The sequence below is a fragment of the Onychomys torridus genome, chromosome 6, assembly GCF_903995425.1.
Source record: "Onychomys torridus chromosome 6, mOncTor1.1, whole genome shotgun sequence".
NCBI classification, from domain to species: domain Eukaryota; kingdom Metazoa; phylum Chordata; class Mammalia; order Rodentia; family Cricetidae; genus Onychomys; species Onychomys torridus.
The window spans coordinates 66,733,357-66,753,490 of record NC_050448.1 but is presented as its reverse complement, the minus strand read 5'-3'; the positions used below and the strand labels follow the sequence as shown (position 1 = coordinate 66,753,490).

Below are 20,134 nucleotides of genomic sequence, written 5' to 3'. Positions count from 1 at the left end.
TCACAAGGTGGAAGCCTAAAATGATGGGGTAAGCCAAACCTGGCCGTGGTCCCAACTATCTAGGAGGGTGGAAAGTCCAAGGCCTACCTGGGTAACTTACTGCCGCATAAGTAATAAATAAGAAAAGGTTGGGGATGTGGTAGGCTGCTTGCCTAGTATATGGAAGCCCTGGATTTGACATACCCTCATCACCACACAAAAAAAGTAATAGTAAAAAGTTAATTTATCAAGTACTCCCCGAGCCAGGAATATTTTGCAAGTATTTCTAACCCTCCCAACAACATTGCAAGGTAAGAGTTTTAATTTTTGTTTTACAGATGGAGATCAGGATCTATAGCTACTGAGCAGAACGTCTAGGTCTGTCTCCATGCCCTCTCCCCTATTCTGTCTGCTGCTTACCGGCTTATTTTATTCCTTTTGTTATTGTCAGGGTTTTGCTATGAAGCCCAGGCTGGCCTGAATCTTACCCCCCCTGCCTCAGCTTCCCAATGATAAGCTTCTAGTCAGGCATGGGCCACCTTGCTCAGCTCTCACCTTCTGCCTTCCCACATGCTTCCTTTAGAACCTTTCACAGGTCACATGACTGTAGCCCTTGTCCAGGAAACTGGAACTTGAGACCTTCCTTTCTCAGCCTTCAAGTACTGGGGTGACAGGTGCACACAGTAGGCCTGACTTGAGCTTTCTAGAAAAGCTTCATGTGTATGCATATTTTGCATGCACTGTGTACATGTACCACATATGTATGTGCTTGGTGCCCACAGAGCCAGAAGAGGGCATCGGATCCCCTGGAACTGAAGTTACAGATAGTTGTGAGCTGCTGTGTGGGTGCTGGGAACTGAAACCTGGTCCTCTGCAAGAGCAAAAAGTGTTCTTCTTTACTGAGCCACCACCCCAGCCCCATATACAAGTTTTAAATGTGTCCATTTATTAATTGTCCTCCATATTGAACCCAGAGTCTCACCCATGCTAGGCTGCCGTTGAACTACATCTCATGAGGGGTTTATTTGGAAGAGAACATGATGAGACAGTCCCACAGTGTTACAGACTGGTAAGCCACACCCACCTCCCAGAAGAACTCTGCAGTCATGGTCACTGGAGCATGATGCTCTATTGCTACTTTCTTCAGTATCTCAGCTCTGGCCGGGAGAGCATTCTGTTGCTGATAAACCTCATAGGGAGTCACACCTAAACTGATTGGGCATGAGTGTGGTATCCAGCTAAACTGGACATGAAATGGTTTAGTGAATTCTGGGGCAGGAAAACAGCGGGTAGAAATTCCCGGCCTTCATGGAACTCTTACTAAGGAAAAGAGAAATTATAAAGCCACAATAGACAAATGTGGGAAGTGGACAAATGCTTACTGAGCACCTACTGTGTGGGGGCACTGAATGAAGCAGGCCCAGTCCTTACACTCTCACGGTTGTGTTCAGCCTGGCAGAGCAGACATTTGGGCCAGCCAGATGTCACACAAGCCTAGTGCCTTGAGTTTAATCCTGGGTGCTCACAAAGGTAGAAGAGTACAGACTCCACACACTGCTCCCCAGTCTTCACACACCATGCCATGGCCTTTGCCTCACCCCCAGCAATAAATAAAAACTTAGAAAACCAGACATTTAATGCATAGACAGACATTCAAGCACTGAACTGAAGTTGTAGGAGTGCCTCAAAGGAGAAGACTTGGAGATCTGGAAAGGTGTTCCGAAGAAGTGACATAACCTCGGAAGAAGAGTACAGTGGATGAGGCAAGAGCCGACAAGTCCCATGCAGAAGAGATGGCATTACGGAGTTTGAGACCACTGGGAAAAGACCACAGACTCAATTCAAATTGTAATTAGCTAGATTTATTAAAACTGCTAGCAGGGCAACAGCCTTAAAAGCCAAATTGAAGACATGCTACCCAGAAGGGGCTAAGGGAAGGGTTTTTAAAGGTGGAGACCACAATTACCTCGTTTCTGTGGAATTCGAAGCTGTTTAAGAAACTGCTTCCCTCCCCTCAGCTGTGTGAGGAGCTCTCTCTTCCCCCTGTTCACAGCCATGAAGGAGGTACCTTACTCCCCTGTATACAGTGATATTACAGAAGCCAGAGCAAGCTGTTAATCATCACAGCAGTTAGATCATTCTGGGAAGGGTGCAGATTGCTAGGAGCTCATCTTTCAGAAATTTAGGGCAGAGGCTAATAGATACGAAGGAGATACCTGGTACAGAACGGAGGTTTTTTAGCCATCACAATGGCACACAAAGGTCTTGAGGAATGATGTGGCAAGTTGGAAGATCAAAAGGTCAGCAAAGCCTTAAGCTATGGAAGTAGGTATCAGTAGCAGCACTAACAGAACTGGGCTTTGTGGGAAACCAAACCAAGACTTAGTTCTGAAGGGGAAGGAGGTTGAGAAGGAAGGCCTAAGTTCTAAGACAAAGGAAGGGATCCAGCACTCAGTATACTGAGACAGGAGGATCATGAATTTGATGTTAGCCTGGGCTACACAGACCCTGTCTTGAAAAAAAGAAAAAAAGAAAAGGGAATTGGAGGTGTATCTCAGTAGTAGAGGACTTGCTTAGCATGTAAAACCCCTAGTGTATACCACCAATAAATAATAGGATAAAGGATACTTACCTTTGTGGAGAATGAAATAGTGACTGGGAAGGTATAGCAAGATAACCAAAACGTATGTCTTATGTATATATTTGTATACCCAAATATGACATGAATGTCCACAGCAGTGTTATCTGAATAGTCCTAAATAGGAAACATGTCTAGCAAGAGTGGAATGGGTAAATGATAGTGTCGTCACACAATGGAATACTCTGCAGCTATGATTCTCACTAACAATGCCCAAACCACACATACAAAAGGTTATTACTCCATTTATGTAAAGTCTATCAGGGAAAGCTGACCTGTGCTATTAGAATGGCAGCTCTTTTTTTTTTTTCTTTTAGTCATCTAAAAAAACTGGGTGGGTGTGGTGGTATGTGCCTGGAATCTCAACACTTGGTAGGTAGAGTCAGCAGGAGCAGGAGTTCAAGGCCAGCCTCAGCTCTTATGAGTTTGAGAACAGCCTGGGACTTATGAAACTCTCAAAAACAAATAATGATAAGATACATATACCATAAAATTTACCATTTGCATTCATACTATTGTGCAATCATTCCAATAACTAGTTCTAGAATTTTATTTTTTAAAATTTATTTCCATTTTGTGTGTATGAGTGCTTGTCTCCATGTGGATTCAAAGGTGTGTGTGTGTGTGTGTGTGTGTGTGTGTGTGTGTGTGTGTGTGTGTGTATACCAATGGGTGCAATGTCTGTGTAGGCCAGAAGAAGGCATTGCATCCCCTGGAACTGGAGTTACAGGTGGTTGTGAGCTGTCATGTGGGTGCTAGGAATCAAACTGGAGCCTTCTGGAAGAGCAGCCAGTGCTCTTAACTACTGAGACATTGCTCCAGCCCCACTTCCAGAACCTGAAGTAGTGTCGACTGGGGTCTCTGTCCTCAACGAGAAGGGATAATGACTGGGAGAAGCATCTGGTTATTGGTAATTGTTCCTTTAAACAAAATCTGGGTGTTTCTATTATAATAATATATCCAGATACACTGTACTTCTCTGTGTAAATGTTATACCTAAATAATTGTAGATACAGTTTTGATAAGTGCTTGTCTCTCCCTTTAGAGGTTTGATTCTCAATCCTCTTTGTTTTGCTAATTTGTATTTTTTAAGTTGGTCTTTATGAACACAAGTATTACTCTGGCAATAAAATTTTAAAATGTAAATCACTTTAAAGGAAATATATTAACTTTGATATTAAAAAAAATATTCCTTGTCATCCAGGGCACTAGAACTCTGCTTACTAACCCTGTTGTGTCAGGGTTGACATTTCTGTGTTTGTCCCAACCCTATATGGTTCTGTATCTCTCCTGTCACCTCTCTTCCTGAGGGAGGGTAGAGAAGGCATGTGGGTACAGATGAGGAGAGAGGCTGTCCCACTCGTCCCCGGGCACTGGGTGGTTATCTCAGTGGACTCATCCTTGCCAAGCTAGAAGTAAACTTGAAGCCAAAACTGAAGTTTTGAGGAGATAACTTGAAGACCGAGGTATACAGGCTACCTGGACGGGCAAGGACAACCACAGGCTTTAGACGAGTGGGTACCCCTCCCCCCCAAGCCTGTCATGTAGAAGGCAAGTGATCTAAAGTCTGCCATCTAGAAGGCAATGAATGGTCCTTTAGATCACAGAAGACATTGCCAGCCTTCCTCAACCATGCTGCACCCACCGGACATGCTGTCTCAGGAGTGTGGAATAGCTGCAAGCTAGCCTTGCCCTATGACTCATCTCCACTTTCATTTCCGTCCTACCTAGTCCCTGCAGGCCATTGCCGTCCCTGTTCCCAGTTTCCACGGTCCTCTGCGTCTTCCCTAGAGTTATCATCACAATGGCTAGTAGCCTACTGCCAGTGTGGTCTCTAATAACTGGAACTAAGTCTTGGAGCATTGCCTCCTCAGCTCCAAACAGTTCTGGGCTCACAGGACATAATACATGTTGATCTAAATTGTTGAAGACAGATCGACCCTTGAGCCTTTCCCCAAGTGGTGTGACTGCACACTGCTTCTCTCTAGGCGTCACTTCTTGGTGTCCAGATCTCTTCCTGAAGAAATTATTACACATGCATAGACCCTGCACACGCCTTGCACCTGTGGCATAGATCTAAACCCACTTCCACATACACTGTGGGTGCCCCTGCCATCATCTTGCTGCTTCTCCTGTGCTTTGCTGCCTTTCCCCTTCAAACTCTTCCCCACCCTTTTCTTCCATGCTGGGGACCGAACTGAAAGCTTTGCACACACTGGGTGAGCACTCTCACCAAGCTGCGTCACTATCCCCTGGACTCCCCAAATCTGAGCACTCGTTATTAAGTTGCTTCTGCCAGTACTTATAGACAGGGACTTCGCATACACACTCAAGTGTGTCTGTCATGCATTACCACTTTCCTGTTAAACCTTCATCTTAAGCCCGGCCCCATGCTAGTTCATACTCCAGTGGGAAAGGCAGTGGCTGCTGTAGGATAGTCTAGAGTCTAACAAGGTACCTAACTCAATCCTTGGTCAGTCACAGCTTCCCCCAGGAACTGAAATTCCTGCAATCACTCGAGTTTAAGTAGAAGGTAGTTAGGGGTGATAAAAGAGCTGGAGGGAACCATATGTTTAAAAGGCTAAGGGCTGGGAGGGGTTAAACATTCAAGGATCTTAAAGACATTGCTAAGAGCTGAGTGGAGCGGAGGACAGTGCACACAGATGAGATTAGGGAAGCGGGCATTGATGAAATGAAAGAACCCTTGCTTCAGACAGGAATCTTTTTGGTTGAAAGTGACCACTGATCCACTAAGAAAAAAGGGTCCTTTATGGGCTCCGTAGCTAAAAGTTCAGGGCTTTCAAGATCAAAGATGTCATTGAGTTTTGACACCTCTCTCATCTCTGCTCTCCTTTGTGTTAGCTTCATTCCTTCCTCTGTGAAACGGTCCCCTGATCTCCCCAGAACACAGAAGACAACTGGAGTGGAAGAGGCCATTGATACTGGCTGCTTAGCCATATGCCAGAACCTTCAAGGCTACCTTCTTTTCAGGAGGTCTAGACCTTTCTACCTTAGATTCCCCCCAAAGGATGGCAGGATCTTGGCCGCATTGGAGCTTAGGGGAGCAGAGAAAGGGACTGGTGAACGGACTCTATTCCAAAACTCCAAAGCAATTTGCTTTTTAAAACTAGCCAGCTCCCTGTTCCCTGGCTCTTTGTTCCAGGTCCTAACACGCATATTCTCTGCACATCCTTAGCTTTCCTGAAGAGCAGAATCATAAGTTTGGGTAAGAATATAAGGGAGAACAGGAACCCCAGAAACGCCCCCAACTCACTCCGCATCCTAAGAGAGCCCTGACCTACTTGTCTCCCTCCCACTCTTGCTCCCTCCCAGCCCTGCTCAAACCTCTCCAAGTCCTGCCCCAACTTTGGGGCATTTGAACTCGTCCACCTAGCAGTGGGTCGCTTTCTCCTGGCGCATACCCCACCTAGGCAGGCCCAGCCAAAGAGCATCCCACTCAGGGACCACCTTTTTTTCCTTGGGATCCCGCGCTTCCGCCTCCGGGGCGGAGACTCCTCCCCTCTCAGTTCTGGTTGCGTTCCCTGGAAGAGCAGCGGGGACCGTGAGAAGCCGGGTCCTCCTAGCCTTCCAGGAGCCGTCCAGCCCTGGAGGCCGCGAGTCCTACCCGGAAGCAGGCGGCTGCGCTGCTTCAGCACCACGGACAGCGCTCCGTCCGCAGCCCCAGTGTCAGCGAGGCAGCGCGCTATGCTGGCGGCATGGCCCGGCGCTCCAGCTCTATGGCGCTGCTGCTCAGCTTCGGCCTTCTCTGGCTGTGTTCAGGTAAGAACTGGCCGGCCAGGCTCCCCTGCTGCAGCTAGTGGCTCAGGACGCCAAGTTCTGTCACCCCTGCCAGGACAAAGGCGAAACGAGGGATTCTCTAGAGGTGCAGGAGCCTGCTGGGGGATGGGGAGAGACTCCAGGGTGGGCAGGGAGCGTCTGGAGGACCCGGGCGCAGGCGCAGGCGAGAGGCCACGGAGAGGTGGAAACCTGACCTTTGCAGGGAAGAAGCAAGCAAGCACAAAGAGGAAGGAAGGAGAGGATCCTGGGATGACAAGAGGCTTGATAGCATTTGACTTTTTATGACCCCGATTAACGCCTGCCTCCCGGCTCCCCATTAATTCCCATCCTCCTCATTGGGGTCCTGATTTGGGTCACCCTACAGAGAGACAAGACAGGAAGGGGAGACCAGTGTCCCTCTTGTAGGATGGGACAGGAGAATTGGAAGAGAGAAAATGCCAGACTGAGGACGAGGGAGGCACTCTGTGGGGTGCTCAGATGGTGTGCTTGTGGAGAGTCACAGAAGGAGAGGCACGCGAGGAGAGGGGCCAGTACAAGGCAATGCACAATAGAACGAACTTTCCACACCTGCATGGCAACACAGAGAATGGATGCCTGCACCCCCAGATCAGGCAGCCCCGCTATTCTGCTCCAAACCGTGGAGGCAGAGACCTCAAGCTTCAAGGCTTGTCCAGCTGAGACTTTTTGGGGAAAACAAGTCCCAATTAATCTTTTCAAAGTGGGTGATTAGTCTAGAGGTGTCTCTCCACCTCTGTTTGGACTCGTGGTATGGTCTCAGAGAGGGACTTGCCTATGAAAGTCAACCTGGGCTTCTGTGGTCCCAAGGCATAATTGAACATTTTGCAATATCCTTAAGCATAGGGTTGTAAGAGGCTATGACTTCCAGGCCGAGCTAATTGATCTATTACCCCACTCCCTGGGTAGGTAAGCTTTTGCGAGCCCTTCTGTTTACCCACTTCCTGCCTTGCCTTGCCCAGGGGTTTTGGGTACTGACACAGAGGAGCGGCTAGTGGAGCATCTCCTGGATCCCTCCCGCTACAACAAGCTGATCCGTCCAGCCACTAATGGCTCTGAGCTGGTCACTGTGCAGCTCATGGTGTCACTGGCCCAGCTTATCAGTGTGGTGAGTGTGGGTCTCAAACACTGGAAGTCAGCCCAGCCAGAAAGGGTTTGCTCCTTAGACGCTTCTGAGGTGGTGGTGGTGGGGACCTTAAGAGGGTGGTGGAAGGTCTGAGGACTAGGAGGCCTTTTCAGAAGCTGCTCTGTTTCTCTGCAGCATGAGCGGGAGCAGATCATGACCACCAATGTCTGGCTGACCCAGGTCAGTGCTCTTTCCTACCCTCCCCCCTCCCCCTTTCTCTCTTCATCTCATTCAGAGAGGAGTCCTGAATAGTTGGATTTGAATCCTTGATTGGGCCACTCACCAGCATTGTAATTAATTAATTTAGAATCTGGTCTTCCTGTGTAGCCCTGGCTGACCTAGAACTCACTATGTGGATCAGGGTGGTCTTGAACTCACAGAGATGTCTGCCTGTCTCTGCCTCACTAGTACTGAAATTAAAGGTATTCACTACCATACCTGCTTGACTCTGTGAGTTTAAATGTTAAACACTCCCAAGAGTCATTTTCACATCTGTAAAATGTGAAGTCTAATATCCTGGCTTAGATATGCAAATTAAACAAAGAAGCATCATCACATGACCCATGTCTGGGCAGGGAAGTCACTGTGGAGAGAGGGCTGACTTTTTCAAGTTTTCCACAAGCCATATGAATTCTCTTGTCCCTGTCTTTGACTCTGGGCCCCCTTTGGGGCTGGGGGTCGGTATTGCTTTGCTCTTTCCCTTCCCAGGAGTGGGAAGATTATCGCCTCACCTGGAAGCCTGAGGACTTCGACAATATGAAGAAAGTCCGGCTCCCTTCCAAACACATCTGGCTCCCAGATGTGGTCCTTTACAACAAGTAGGTGACCCTGGAGTGATAAGAAGGTTATGGAAGATCAGAGGTGTGCTTGGAGGATGAAATCATGGGGTGGGGATATAAAAGGAATGTGCTGTTGTGAGAAGGAGATGGCTTTCCCCTGGCAGGTTGTAGACAGGCATTATCCACACAGACAGACCCAGCTGGTGGGATGCAGTGTGAGCCCATGGTGACTTGGGCCTTGACCAGCCCCTTCCAGCTACTTAGATTGCCAGTATTGGCAACTGGGTAGGGGGCGGCAAGACTGACAGTTGTCGATGCCTAACTTGATTTAAGAATGGGCACTTCTGGAAGCCTGGGTGGTGACAAGAACTTATGGTCCTTATTTCAGCTAGATTCTGTTCTGTTCCCGTCAATGAGTCTTCTTACCTTTACGGCACAAAACTCCCTTAATGATGAGACTGCGCCCATATCCCTTCATTACTTGGGACTCCCTGCTCTGGCCTCTCTGGCTTCCCCCACCTCTACCCTCATAAGGAATAGTCAGCTTATACAATGTGGGACAAGTAGCAGATGCATCCCCTCCCCCATCATTCTCTTCTACCACTGAAGGGATATACATGCCTCCTGAATAGGACACCTGTTCTTACCACCAGCCCATGCACATCCCCATCCCCAGCTCCATTCCTGCACAATATCTTTGTATGGGATGGTCATTCACAGCCCGGGTCCTCCTTGCTGGGTTGATGATGGGATGGAGATTCTCAAGCCAGGGCTGACTGCCCCCCCATTCCTTGACAGTGCTGACGGCATGTACGAGGTATCCTTCTATTCCAATGCGGTGGTCTCCTATGATGGCAGCATCTTTTGGCTACCGCCTGCCATCTACAAGAGTGCATGCAAGATTGAGGTGAAGCACTTCCCCTTTGACCAGCAGAATTGCACCATGAAGTTCCGCTCATGGACCTATGACCGCACAGAGATCGACCTGGTACTCAAAAGTGATGTGGCCAGCCTGGACGACTTCACACCCAGTGGGGAGTGGGACATCATCGCGCTGCCAGGCCGGCGCAACGAGAACCCAGATGATTCCACCTACGTGGACATCACCTACGACTTCATCATTCGGCGCAAGCCGCTCTTCTACACCATCAACCTCATCATCCCCTGCGTTCTCATCACCTCGCTGGCCATCCTGGTCTTCTACTTGCCCTCTGACTGCGGGGAGAAGATGACACTTTGCATCTCTGTGCTGCTGGCGCTTACGGTATTCCTGCTGCTCATCTCCAAGATTGTGCCTCCCACCTCCCTTGACGTACCGCTGGTGGGAAAGTACCTCATGTTCACCATGGTGCTAGTCACCTTCTCCATTGTCACTAGCGTGTGTGTGCTCAACGTGCACCACCGCTCGCCCACCACGCACACCATGGCTCCCTGGGTCAAAGTGGTCTTCCTGGAGAAGCTGCCCACCTTGCTCTTCCTGCAGCAGCCACGCCACCGCTGTGCACGTCAGCGCCTGCGCCAGCGGAGGCGTCAGCGGGAGCGCGAGGGGGCAGGCGCGCTCTTCTTCCGTGAGGGCCCTGCAGCTGATCCATGCACCTGCTTTGTCAACCCTGCATCAGCGCAGGGCTTGACGGGAGCTTTCAGGGCTGAGGCCGCGCCTGCAGCTGGTCCAGGGCGCTCGGTGGGGCCTTGCAGCTGCGGCCTCCGGGAGGCAGTGGACGGCGTACGCTTCATTGCAGACCATATGCGCAGTGAGGATGACGACCAGAGTGTGAGTATGAAGTGTGAGTGAGCTAGGCATCCTAGGAGCCCTTGTGTGTGGGGTGTGGGTATTGCTTAGAGTCTCAAAGCAAGGGTACAGGGGAGAGGCAACATGAGTGAGGTGGACTCTCCAGGGTAGGCTAGCAGGTTGACTTGCCTACTTTGGAGGCTGTACCAGATGGATGACCTTGCAGTGCCCCCGAGGGACAGCACTCAGGGTGAGATGCATCTGCTCAGACATCTTCAGGGATGTGTGAGGGAGGTAGCCAGGAACCTTAGGGCTGGGAGAAGTTCTTTTGGGTTTGAGGGTGTCCCCGAGTTTTTCCCTGTAGCTCACATGACCCCATCCCAGTTGTTAATGTGTTGCTCTTGGTGCAAATGGAGATGAGTCCTTGGGGGCCACAGAGCAGGCAAAATGGGGACAGTGACAACGATGGCAGCCAGGGAAAGGGAAGTTTAGAGCTTCCATGGGGTTGATTCCAGTGGAGAGAGCAGGAGTTAAAATCAATAGCCCATTTCTACTGTCCTGGGCCTTGAAAAGAGTCTAATGAAATATTTATAGAGATGGTGTGGGCAGAGGCCCCGGGCTCCCTAGAGTCATCTCACCCTCTTTGTGCATATCCGGCTTCTGGTTGGTTTTTTTCCCCAGTCTTCCCAGAAGGAAATTCCTTGAGACTAATCCAGGAGTTGGGGGAAGGTGCGATGGGTTAACATCCTGCCCCCCATTTTGGGTGCCATCTGGCCTTTCCTGAGATCAGTGTTCAGGTACCTGGTTGGTTCTGGGCCAAGGCTCAGCTGTTCCTATAGTGACCAGCAAGGTTTCTTCTGGAACTTGGCCATCCTGCTGGGTAAGGAGAAAGGGCAGGCACTGTGGCTTTTGGTGGGAGCTGGGTTCAGGCATCTTTTCCTCTGGACAGCAGTGAAAGCATGAGACAGGGAACATTTCACAGCTCAGAGGAAGGCCGAGGAGCTGACTGGGAGACGCTAGGCTGCAGGGCTCAGTTGCTGCTGGGTCACTGGCCTCCACCCCTTCTGCAGTCCATCACCTAGCCTACACTTCAAGCCAGGTGCTGAGGGGGCAGTGACCTACTTGGATGCTTCAGAGGGATCTAGAACTCAACACACCTAGAATTGAGTGCTTGCTCTACACCCCCACCCTGACCCTAACTTGCCCCTAGTCCCTCCATCTTGTAGTAAGTGGCATCATCATGGGCCAAGTGGTTCACACCGAAGCTGGGGGGCAGGGGAGGGGGGATCCTTGACTCCTCTTCCTCTCTCTTCCCATCATTGCAGTGATAAAAAGTCTTGTCCTCTGAGCACCACCTCCAAAATGATCTCCGCTTTACCCTAACACCCTGGTCCTTGGGCTGCCTTCGACTTCAGCTCTTGTGTGGATGGGGGAGACCATCCTAATTGCCTCCCTGCTTCAGCTTCCTATGCTACAGTTAAATAACCCATGCTCCTCAGCTCCTGACACTGCCCCTTTGCCTGGGTCACTGGCTTTTCACTCAGTTGTCTCAGGCAAGCCAAGCTCTCTCCCCGCCCCCGAGCCTTTGCATCTGGGTTCCTCCATCTGGAGCAACCTTTGTATTTGTTACTTTCTCATGGCTGTGGTGAAATTCCTGCAAAAGCAGCTTCAGGGAAGCAAGGTCCTCTTTGGCTTACAGGTTGAGGTTCCAGCCCCAGGCAGGGAAGGTAGGAGGAGGAGCTTGGAGCAGCTGGCCCCGCTGCACCTACAGCCAGGAAGCAGGGAGAGCTGAACGCTGATGCTCAACTAATCTCTCTCTCTTTTCTTTTTTTCTGTCTGTGACCCTAACCCAGAGTGCTGCCTGCCTCAATTAATCTAATCTAGAAAACTTCCCATAGACTTACCCAAAAACTTCCCATAGACTTACCCAGGTCTGTTTCCATGGCGATTTGAAATCTCATCAAGCTGACAATATTAAATCTTTTTCCTAAAGACAAAAACCTATTAGTTATTAAATTTTGCTCTTATTTAAGAGCAAACCTATCTATAATCTTTTATCCCAAACACTTCAGTGTGTCTCTCCTTAAGAACAGGGATACTCTTGCATGGCTCAGCTTCAAGGCTGGTGCTGTGGCTTCAGTGGTAGAGTTCACGGTTAGCATGTGAGTTCCCACTGCAACCAACAACCGACAAGATAACCATGCCCGGGTTCAAAGATCGAATTCTGGAAACAGCATCAACACCTTTACTACTGTAAAGGGCACACTCAGGCTCTTCCAGTTGTCCTGGTAACCCCTTTCTTAGGATCACTGTCCTTAGCCCTAAGACTCCGAGTTGTGTTTAGTTCCAAGCCTCATTAGTGTCCTCCCGCAGATTTGCCTTTCATGGTATAAACAGTTTAGAGGAGACCAGCCAGGTGAGTAGGGCTCTGTTGGCTTTGCTGGACCATGTCAAGGTCAGTGTGACCTTGAAACAGGGCTTCTCTCATGCCCCTTGGATCTTGCTCTAAGTACCATCTCCTGGAAGAGGCGTCTCTGGGCCACACTCCGCTCCTGGCTTCCTTCTGTTAGTCCATCCTAGTTTTCCATTCCCTCTCAGTAAATAATCTTTGCTGTATTGTCTCTGGCTCCCTGAGGAGACTGAAAAGCACAGGGCTGTTTAGTTTACTCGGTTGTGTCCCAGTGCCTCGCAGGATGCTAGGTCTGTGGCAGGCCCAACTGCTACTTCAGTGAGTGACTGGCTACATGAGGGTGCACAGCTGCCTTCTCCCCATCTTGTGAGCTGGCTGGGCCCCAGAGGAACACGTGCAAAGGCCAGACTCAGTCTAGAAGAGACTGTGACCCTGTAGTTGGTTCCCAAGCCCCATGGGCCATTATTAGCTTTCTGACTGATTTTTTTCCTACCTGGGCTCCATCCACACCCTCTGGGCCTCTGTGCAGGAGGGATGCTGTGGGATGGGGTGCCCCAAGACACCATGAAAGTAGAGCTTCAGGGGCAGCAGCTTCCAGTTCCTGAGCACAGTCCCAGATGCTATTAGGGTCCTCTGATGTAGGAGTTTGCAGTTCGGTGGAGGGCCAGACATACAATGCACTATGGCATAGTCTCAACACTATGATGGCCATATATAACCCGTGCCAAGGAAAACAGAAGGACCGGGGAAGTCTTCATAAAGATTATACTTGATTAGGGCTTTGAAGTATGTGTAGGAGTTTGCCAGGTTTTGTTTGTATTTTAAAGGAAGTAAGAGAACTAAGGAGACATACTGGAGTTTTTAATACGTCTGAATTTTGGAGTGTGGGAGGCAATAGGAAATAGGCTCCTGTTTGTTCTGGGTAGGTTCTGATGGGCCCTGGGGCCACTAGAAGCTTTAGAGCAGGCAAGATCAGGACTGTGAAAGGTTGTACTGCGTTTGCTGAGGGAGAGGGGTGGGGTGCTTGGGTGGTAGGGACTTTTCTACCCCATTCCACATGACGAGACTGATATCTGGGCCATTTACATTTCCTCCATCCAGGTGAGGGAGGACTGGAAGTATGTTGCCATGGTGATCGACCGCCTGTTCCTCTGGATTTTTGTCTTTGTCTGTGTCTTTGGCACCATCGGCATGTTCCTGCAGCCTCTCTTCCAGAACTACACTGCCACTACCTTCCTCCACCCTGACCACTCAGCTCCCAGCTCCAAGTGAGGCCTCTTCTGCAGTTCCTCACCCTGTGACCCCTGGGGTTCAGTAGTACTGGGTGGAAGATGATCTGTCCCGCTCCACCGAAGCCCTGCTTCACACCTTCGTTCACACCTAGCCCTCCAGCCTGGAGGCCTCCCGTTCAAGCCTTCTCCTCCTCCTCCTGAGCTAATTCGGGCAGTAGTGTTAATGGTGGGAGCCAAGGCTGGTAAGTAGAGGCCAGAGGTCTCAGAGCCATCCACCTTGGGAAGGGTGCTGGAGAAGGACAGTTCTCTATGGCTTCCAACCACGGGAGAAGAGGAGGTGGGAACAGGGGCTCAGACCCTCCAGCCAGGCTGACAGGGACGAGACAGGTGCAGAGGAGTGTGGCCAGTAATTGGCACCCACCCACTTAAGTGGGCAGCAGCTGATCTGGGAGGACTTGCAGGTTTAGGGGCTCTTCCTGAGAGCTTCAGCTGGCCCCAAAGTCTCCCGAGGGGCTTTAACTTAGTCCCACAGCCTGTGTTTTGGAGGGCTCCAGGGCCCAGCTCCAGGGTCTCGTCAGTCAGGGCAGAATTCTCTGCACTCCTAGATTTCCCTCTCTTGCTCTCACTTGGAAAGGTAAGGTGTTAGGGGAACCTCTGAAGGTCATGAGAGTTCGAGGCTCTCATAGTCTCAGAACTCTTACACTGCTGGATTCCAGTGGGAGCCATGCTACAGATCTGGAACAGGCAGGAAGGAGAGCGAGGCCCTTCCTCCTTGCTCCAAGGCCACAGACTGCTTGAAGGACCTAAGTGGGAGACATCTGAACTGTGCCTCAGTGTACATCCCAGTTGTCAGATGGACTCATGGGCATCTCTGCTTGATGGCAAGAGGGACCTCCTTTTACTAGAACAAGAAATTGCCTGTATTAGGCCTCTCCCCTCCACCCTTCAAACTTCCAGCCCCCGAGAAAGCACCCCAACATCATAAACAGCACCGAGTCCTAAGTAGCACCTGGAAAGGCGCTGCCCCTCTGGAGGGCAGCGCCGGTGCAGAAGTTCCAGCCTCTTCGAGACCCCACCAGCGGCTGCTCTGACTACCCTTGACTTTCTACCTCCTGTAACAGGCTCTTGTCCCAGGCACCAGCCACGGCTGGAAAGGGCAACGAGCAGTTTGTCGGACTTGTCGCCATGTCCTGTTGAACATATCAGGCAAACAGTGCCCACCTTAGAACCTGCTCTCAGCATCTGAACCGTGAGGACAGAAGTCGGCAGAACTGTGATGGGTGGGAAGGACTCGTGGGTAAAGGATCCTGGGGCAATGCTGTCCCCTGCCCCCCGCCCCTCCGTCTACATTTTGGGTGCAGCTTTTTGAGGATGACTGCAGTGAGGGAGGGATGGTAGGAGGCTATTATGTGCCAGGGCAGTGTGAACCCTAAAGGATACTGGGAAGCTCTGGGGAAACTCGGCCCCTGTCACTTTGGGGTTTCTGTCTCTGCCCTTGGTGATGTTGGGAGGCTCCTTGCCTCCTCCATGCTACTGACTCTGGAGAGTCCCTGGGACAGGGTGGCGTGGGAGTGGCCGTGAAGAAAGGAGTTGGGGATGCCCATCAGTGACCAAACTCCAGTAAGCTGGCATCCACCTGTGCCTGGAAGATGGCCCACAGGCTCCCTGCCACTGTGGAGACCTCCAAGTCTGGAGCAGCTGGTGCCAAGAAGTGAGGAAGGCCGAAGGCAAACAGGACACAGAACCCTCCAGAAGGCTTTTTTTTGGGGGTGGGGGAGACTACAGGGGAAGGGAAGGACTTCCTTGTAAGGAACAAGGACAATGGGGGACTGGCCACTGTGCCTACCCTCTGGGACTCTGCCACTGACAGTCCTGAGGGACGCAAGCTCCCGAGACACCAGGGGCAGCAGCAGAGCATTCTCCAGAGTGCCTGGTAGCTGCTCCCTGCCTGTCACCACGGCCTTTGGGCAGGTGGGAGACTTCCTAGGGAGGAGAGCAAAGGCCTTTGGAGTCTTCTCTGAATTGTTCTCCAAGCAGAGTGTCATAATTCTTGTCACCCTCTGCTTCCAGGCAGAAGTGGCTGTGGAGCCCCACCCACACTGGCCAGCTTCCCACTCACCAAACCCAACTGGACAGAACAAGCGTCACGTTGTAATAACTATCCCATCACATCTGAGAAGTCTGTCAGTGTGAGGGTCACGTGCTTCCCAAAGGACTACAACTTTGGAAACGGGAGGACACCTCACCCACCCGCCTTCAGCACACTCATCTGTATGCCTTCCTTGGCACGCCCAACTCCACTCCTGAAATATTTGCAATGGTTCACATCCCTCTCCCTAAACTTACCCCCACCCCCATCCCCGGTAGCTGGACTCATTCCTCTTAAAATTGTTTCCAAATATGTCTGTTACTTGGGTCTGTTTTTAGGGAAGGGAGCTAACCCTTCAGGACAAGACTGGCAGATACGGAAGGGGAGAATGTAGGGGAACCCCCACTCAAGGGAGGGTAAGGCATTTATTTCAAAAGAAAACGTGAGAGGCAGTAGACGCTGCCCTCCTCATCCGCTCCATTGATCAGATGCTAAAGAGATGGCCAGGAGGCTGGGGCTTCCTCTCCAGCTCATGCTCTAAGAAACCCAGGTTTCAGCCGGCAGACTCCCACAGCTCAGGCCTGAGCCACGCCCACGCCCTGGGATCAGAGTGAAACTGTGGGCGAGCCTCTCTGGGCCTTCACCTAGGCTTTAAGAAAACCGTCTATCTTCACATCTGGGAGCCAGGGATCCACATGCCAAATAGCACTCTACCTGAGCAACACTTCTGGCCCACAAAGCTGGCTACGTCCTCAGAGACAGGAATACTCATTTCCTCACACCAGGCCCAGTGGCTGCCTGAGGACAGAGGCATCTGAGACCCCAGGACAGCAGGAGCTGTCACCTTGGACTGTCTTTAGAACTGCTGTTCCCTGAGGACTGCATTTAAACCGGTGGTGGACGACACCACATCAAGTCCTGGTCTTAAGGTTGTGCCCCAAAACGTGTCGCTGGCTCTTCTGACCTCAGTTGTCCCATCTGTCTAAAGGATGAGGAAGGAGCTGTCCCTCAGTGTCCTCAGGTATGGCATTACTATTGAAAGGCCAAAGATGGGTTTTCCAGGAATTCTGGAGTAGGTTACTATGTAGGAAGAGATGTGTTTCCTGGAAATTTAAGAGGGAGACTTTGGAAGCCATCCTCAGTTAAAAGATGTGCTCAAACCCATCCTGGTTCCCAGCCAGCCGCGACTCCCTTCCAAATGGCACATGCAGGCACAGTACGGCTGAACGCTTGTGGGCGGGAAACGGATGAGGCCGGCACCACCAGTGGTTTGTGACAGTTCCTGGCGCCGTCTCTTCATTTGGGGCTTTGAAATCCTACATAGATAGGCCCCTGCGAACAAGGAATGAGATGGTGGGTTCAGGGTGGGGTTTGGGGGTGCTCAGGCGGGGGGGGTATTGCGAAGCAGGGCGAAGTTGCTGAGGACACAGCTGGAGCTCGACCCATCGACACCACATTCCCACCAGGTCAGACTGTCGGGGCAGTGGGACCTCGAAACAGCTGCGGCCAAAGATTCTAGTGTCACATGTCTCTCTGTCCCACTCACTCTCACCGCCCCCAAGCAACCAAGACATGAAACTTTCTAACAGTCCTGTTGCTTCTGTGTTTTTATTTCTGAGGAATGTATACTGTCATTTGTTAAGGGACACAAGAAGAGGCTGCATCCATCACAGTGCCAAGGCTATGCCTCGGCTCCTCCCCACTCTGCTCTTGGGGTCACTGTCAAAACCCCAAGGCCAACAAAAATCCCTTCCACTTGAGTACAGGAAATAGTTTCAAGCATTGACAATTCTTACACGTGATTATTCAAAGAATGCAAGACAGCCACAGTTCAGACGAATCAACTACGGAAATTATTAGAAACAGTGTGGAGGGAAGGCCCTGCTTCTGAAAATAAAGACCACAAAAAGGGGAGACACAGGGAGGAAGCTCTGCCCTCTGCCCAGTGGGGCCTGGAGGCAGGAGTGTGTGCGTGCCAGTGGTTCACTTCAGCAGGCCCACAGATGGAGGGATGCCTTGCTCTCCTCCATCTGCAGAGAAACCCAGAACCAAACGTTTGCTAGGCAGGATCTCGAGGGTAAGAGAGGGTTCTGGTCTGGAGAGCTCGGTGTGCCTGGTTGAGGAGGAGGCTGCTGAATGAGCTCTGGTCCCTCAGGAAGGACCAGAGGGGCCAAAGCAATCGACAGAGCAAAGTCCCTGACCTGCCCAGGCCCAGAAACCACATGGCTCTGTTTCAGATGCCGGTGCCAGAACGTAATCTGCCTTGGGCTGACTCCACAGACATGGCGTTCCTTTCCAAATTTGCAGGCAGACACTCACTATCGCAGACACTAGCAGTTCCATAGGATAATTCGGTGTTGTGCGAAGACATCGCCAGTGTATTATCAAGACATAGGTTCTTGTGTTGGTCAGGTTTGATCACAGGTTGAGGAGACAGTAGCCATTGGAATCAAAGTGCAAATATGATATGGTTGCTGTTGGCAGTGGGCCAGGGGGTGGGAGAGCCGGCAGCACGGGGGAGGGGAGTGAGCAAGGGAGTGCAGGAAACCACTGACACAGCTATTCCCAGAGGGAGCCACACCATTCAGAGGAAAGGCGTGGGCTTGGGGCAGAATGGGGGAGGGTCTAGCTGTCTGCTTGGCTTGGTGCTAGGGCAGTAGAGGCAGACTCTATACAGAGGCTAAGGTTCCTACATACCCACAAGTCAATGTCAGGGCGAGGGGGGTCCAAAGAGCAGGAGGCTAGCCTGCCCTGTCACCTACAACACTGCCGTACACATAGATCAAGATTTCCGAAGGGGTGGGGCAGGCCGGGAGATCGCAGTGCCTTGTGCCCGGCCCATGAACCAGTCTCTGAAGCCATCTGGTAAAATGAAAGTACATTCACTAATGGAAAAATATATTTGTATCTCAAGTCTGTAATGTGGTCCAGAATCAACGCCTCTGGCCTTTTAGAAATAGGAATTTTACACAAGGCTTTTGTCAACTGCTGCCCTAATGGTGCCGTGAGAGGGCCCCACGGGGACAGTGACCTCGCCACCATGATGCTTAGCATTTACTCTTGTTCAGTCTGCACAGAGGATCGACCCTCCATGACTTTTCCTCAGCTTCTCACAAATAGCTGGGATCTGTGGGCCCCACACCCCACGTGGACAGAGCTAGATTCTGGGAATGCTTTATGGAAGGGCAGACAGAGTGCGGCTACATTCCAAGGAATGTTGGTGCACCCTGATCAGTGCTCTGTGGGTCCCCTGGGGCACCTTCTCCAGTCCCACATCTGGTTCTCAACTCCCCTGCTGCCCGGCAAGGGCAGTTCCTTGGCTGGCCAGCACGGCCTGTTATTGGGCAGGGTTTGCCTGTCCCAACTACATTCCCATTGCTCTGCGACCCCTGAGCAGTTCTCAACTCCTGCCATGTAAACATTTCACCAACCCTTTATGTTCACCTCTTCACCCTTTTGGGGGGGGGGGAGGAGAAACCTCCCCACAGGAAGGAATGGTAGGAGGGAGGATCAGGGGCTGCAGATCTACAGAGGTGAGATGGTTAGTCCCTGACGTGATTCACAGAGAACTGACGGGAACATGATCCAATCCACAAGAGGTCAGTGTAGCAATGGAAAAGGAGATGAAAAACCTCCACAAAACTAAACTCCATGGGGCAGGCTGCAGGGCTATGCTACATGTGGAATGGGCAGTGGCCCCCCTTCCTTTAATCTGACTCTTTGCTTGGGAAGTGGGGGGGGCTTGACCAGACCCCACCTTGAAATCCCAAAGCAAGCAGGATAAACAGGAACCAAAGGTCTCGGTGCCATCTATTATGGTTCCTCCATTAAAAAAAGGGGGGTTGGGGAGGGGTTTAAAAAAAAAGCCCCCAAACTCTGGCCCAATGTGATGAGGAATGTCATGAACTCCCTCTGACCCCACGGGAAACACGGCCCACCGTCAGTCATTGGGTACAGGACAGAGATAAAAGTTCTTCTCCTCCTGGGGTTTGCTGATCCAGTCCCCGTAGCCCATGTCCCGCAGGCTCTTCTTGAAGTAGTTCTTGGCGAGCTCGTAGTCACGGGCAGCTTTCTTGGCCTCACCATAGGAGAGCTGCAGTAGGTCTCTGCGAGCACGGAAGGAGCAGAGCTTCTTAAACTGGAGGAAAATGTTCTTCTTGGACACCCGGGACAGCTCCTTCCCTGGTCTGGGGAAACAGAGGCACTGGTTATTCATCTGGAAGCAGGTGAGGGGGGCTAAGGTGTGAATTTTGCAGAAGGTGGACGTCCTTAACTAGCAGGCAGGGGCCTGCCCTTGGGAGTCTGGCAGCAGGCCTGGCTGGGCCTCTCCTGTGCCATC

General features: G+C 51.2%; 2 protein-coding genes across 5 annotated transcripts in view; one reads left to right on the top strand and one right to left on the bottom strand.

Moving 5' to 3' along the window:
- Positions 1–5,903: 5,903 nt before the first annotated feature.
- On the top strand, positions 5,904–17,386 carry Chrnb2 (cholinergic receptor nicotinic beta 2 subunit). Its single transcript, XM_036190707.1, has 6 exons — positions 5,904–6,397; positions 7,393–7,538; positions 7,692–7,736; positions 8,265–8,374; positions 9,134–10,106; positions 13,576–17,386. Exons 1-6 carry the CDS (start codon positions 6,334–6,336, stop codon positions 13,744–13,746), a joined length of 1,509 nt encoding a protein of 502 aa, XP_036046600.1. The 5' UTR covers positions 5,904–6,333; the 3' UTR covers positions 13,747–17,386.
- Adar (adenosine deaminase RNA specific) overlaps positions 17,379–20,134 on the bottom strand; it is a 43,801-nt gene continuing 41,045 nt past the window's right edge. For all 4 annotated transcript variants that reach the window (XM_036190705.1, XM_036190706.1, XM_036190703.1 and 1 more), the window contains exon 15: positions 17,379–19,982. In XM_036190705.1, coding sequence (XP_036046598.1) covers positions 19,736–19,982 — 247 coding nt within the window. In that variant the 3' untranslated portion in view covers positions 17,379–19,735. The remainder of the gene's footprint in view (positions 19,983–20,134) is intronic.

Bases quoted from the DNA above. Each gene is read 5' to 3' on its own strand.
- Chrnb2 (XM_036190707.1), top strand. From the start codon at position 6,334: ATGGCCCGGCGCTCCAGCTCTATGGCGCTGCTGCTCAGCTTCGGCCTT. The intron at 6,398-7,392 runs GTAAGAACTGGC...TGCCTTGCCCAG, and splicing joins CCTTCTCTGGCTGTGTTCAG to GGGTTTTGGGTACTGACACA. The intron at 8,375-9,133 runs GTAGGTGACCCT...ATTCCTTGACAG, and splicing joins GATGTGGTCCTTTACAACAA to TGCTGACGGCATGTACGAGG.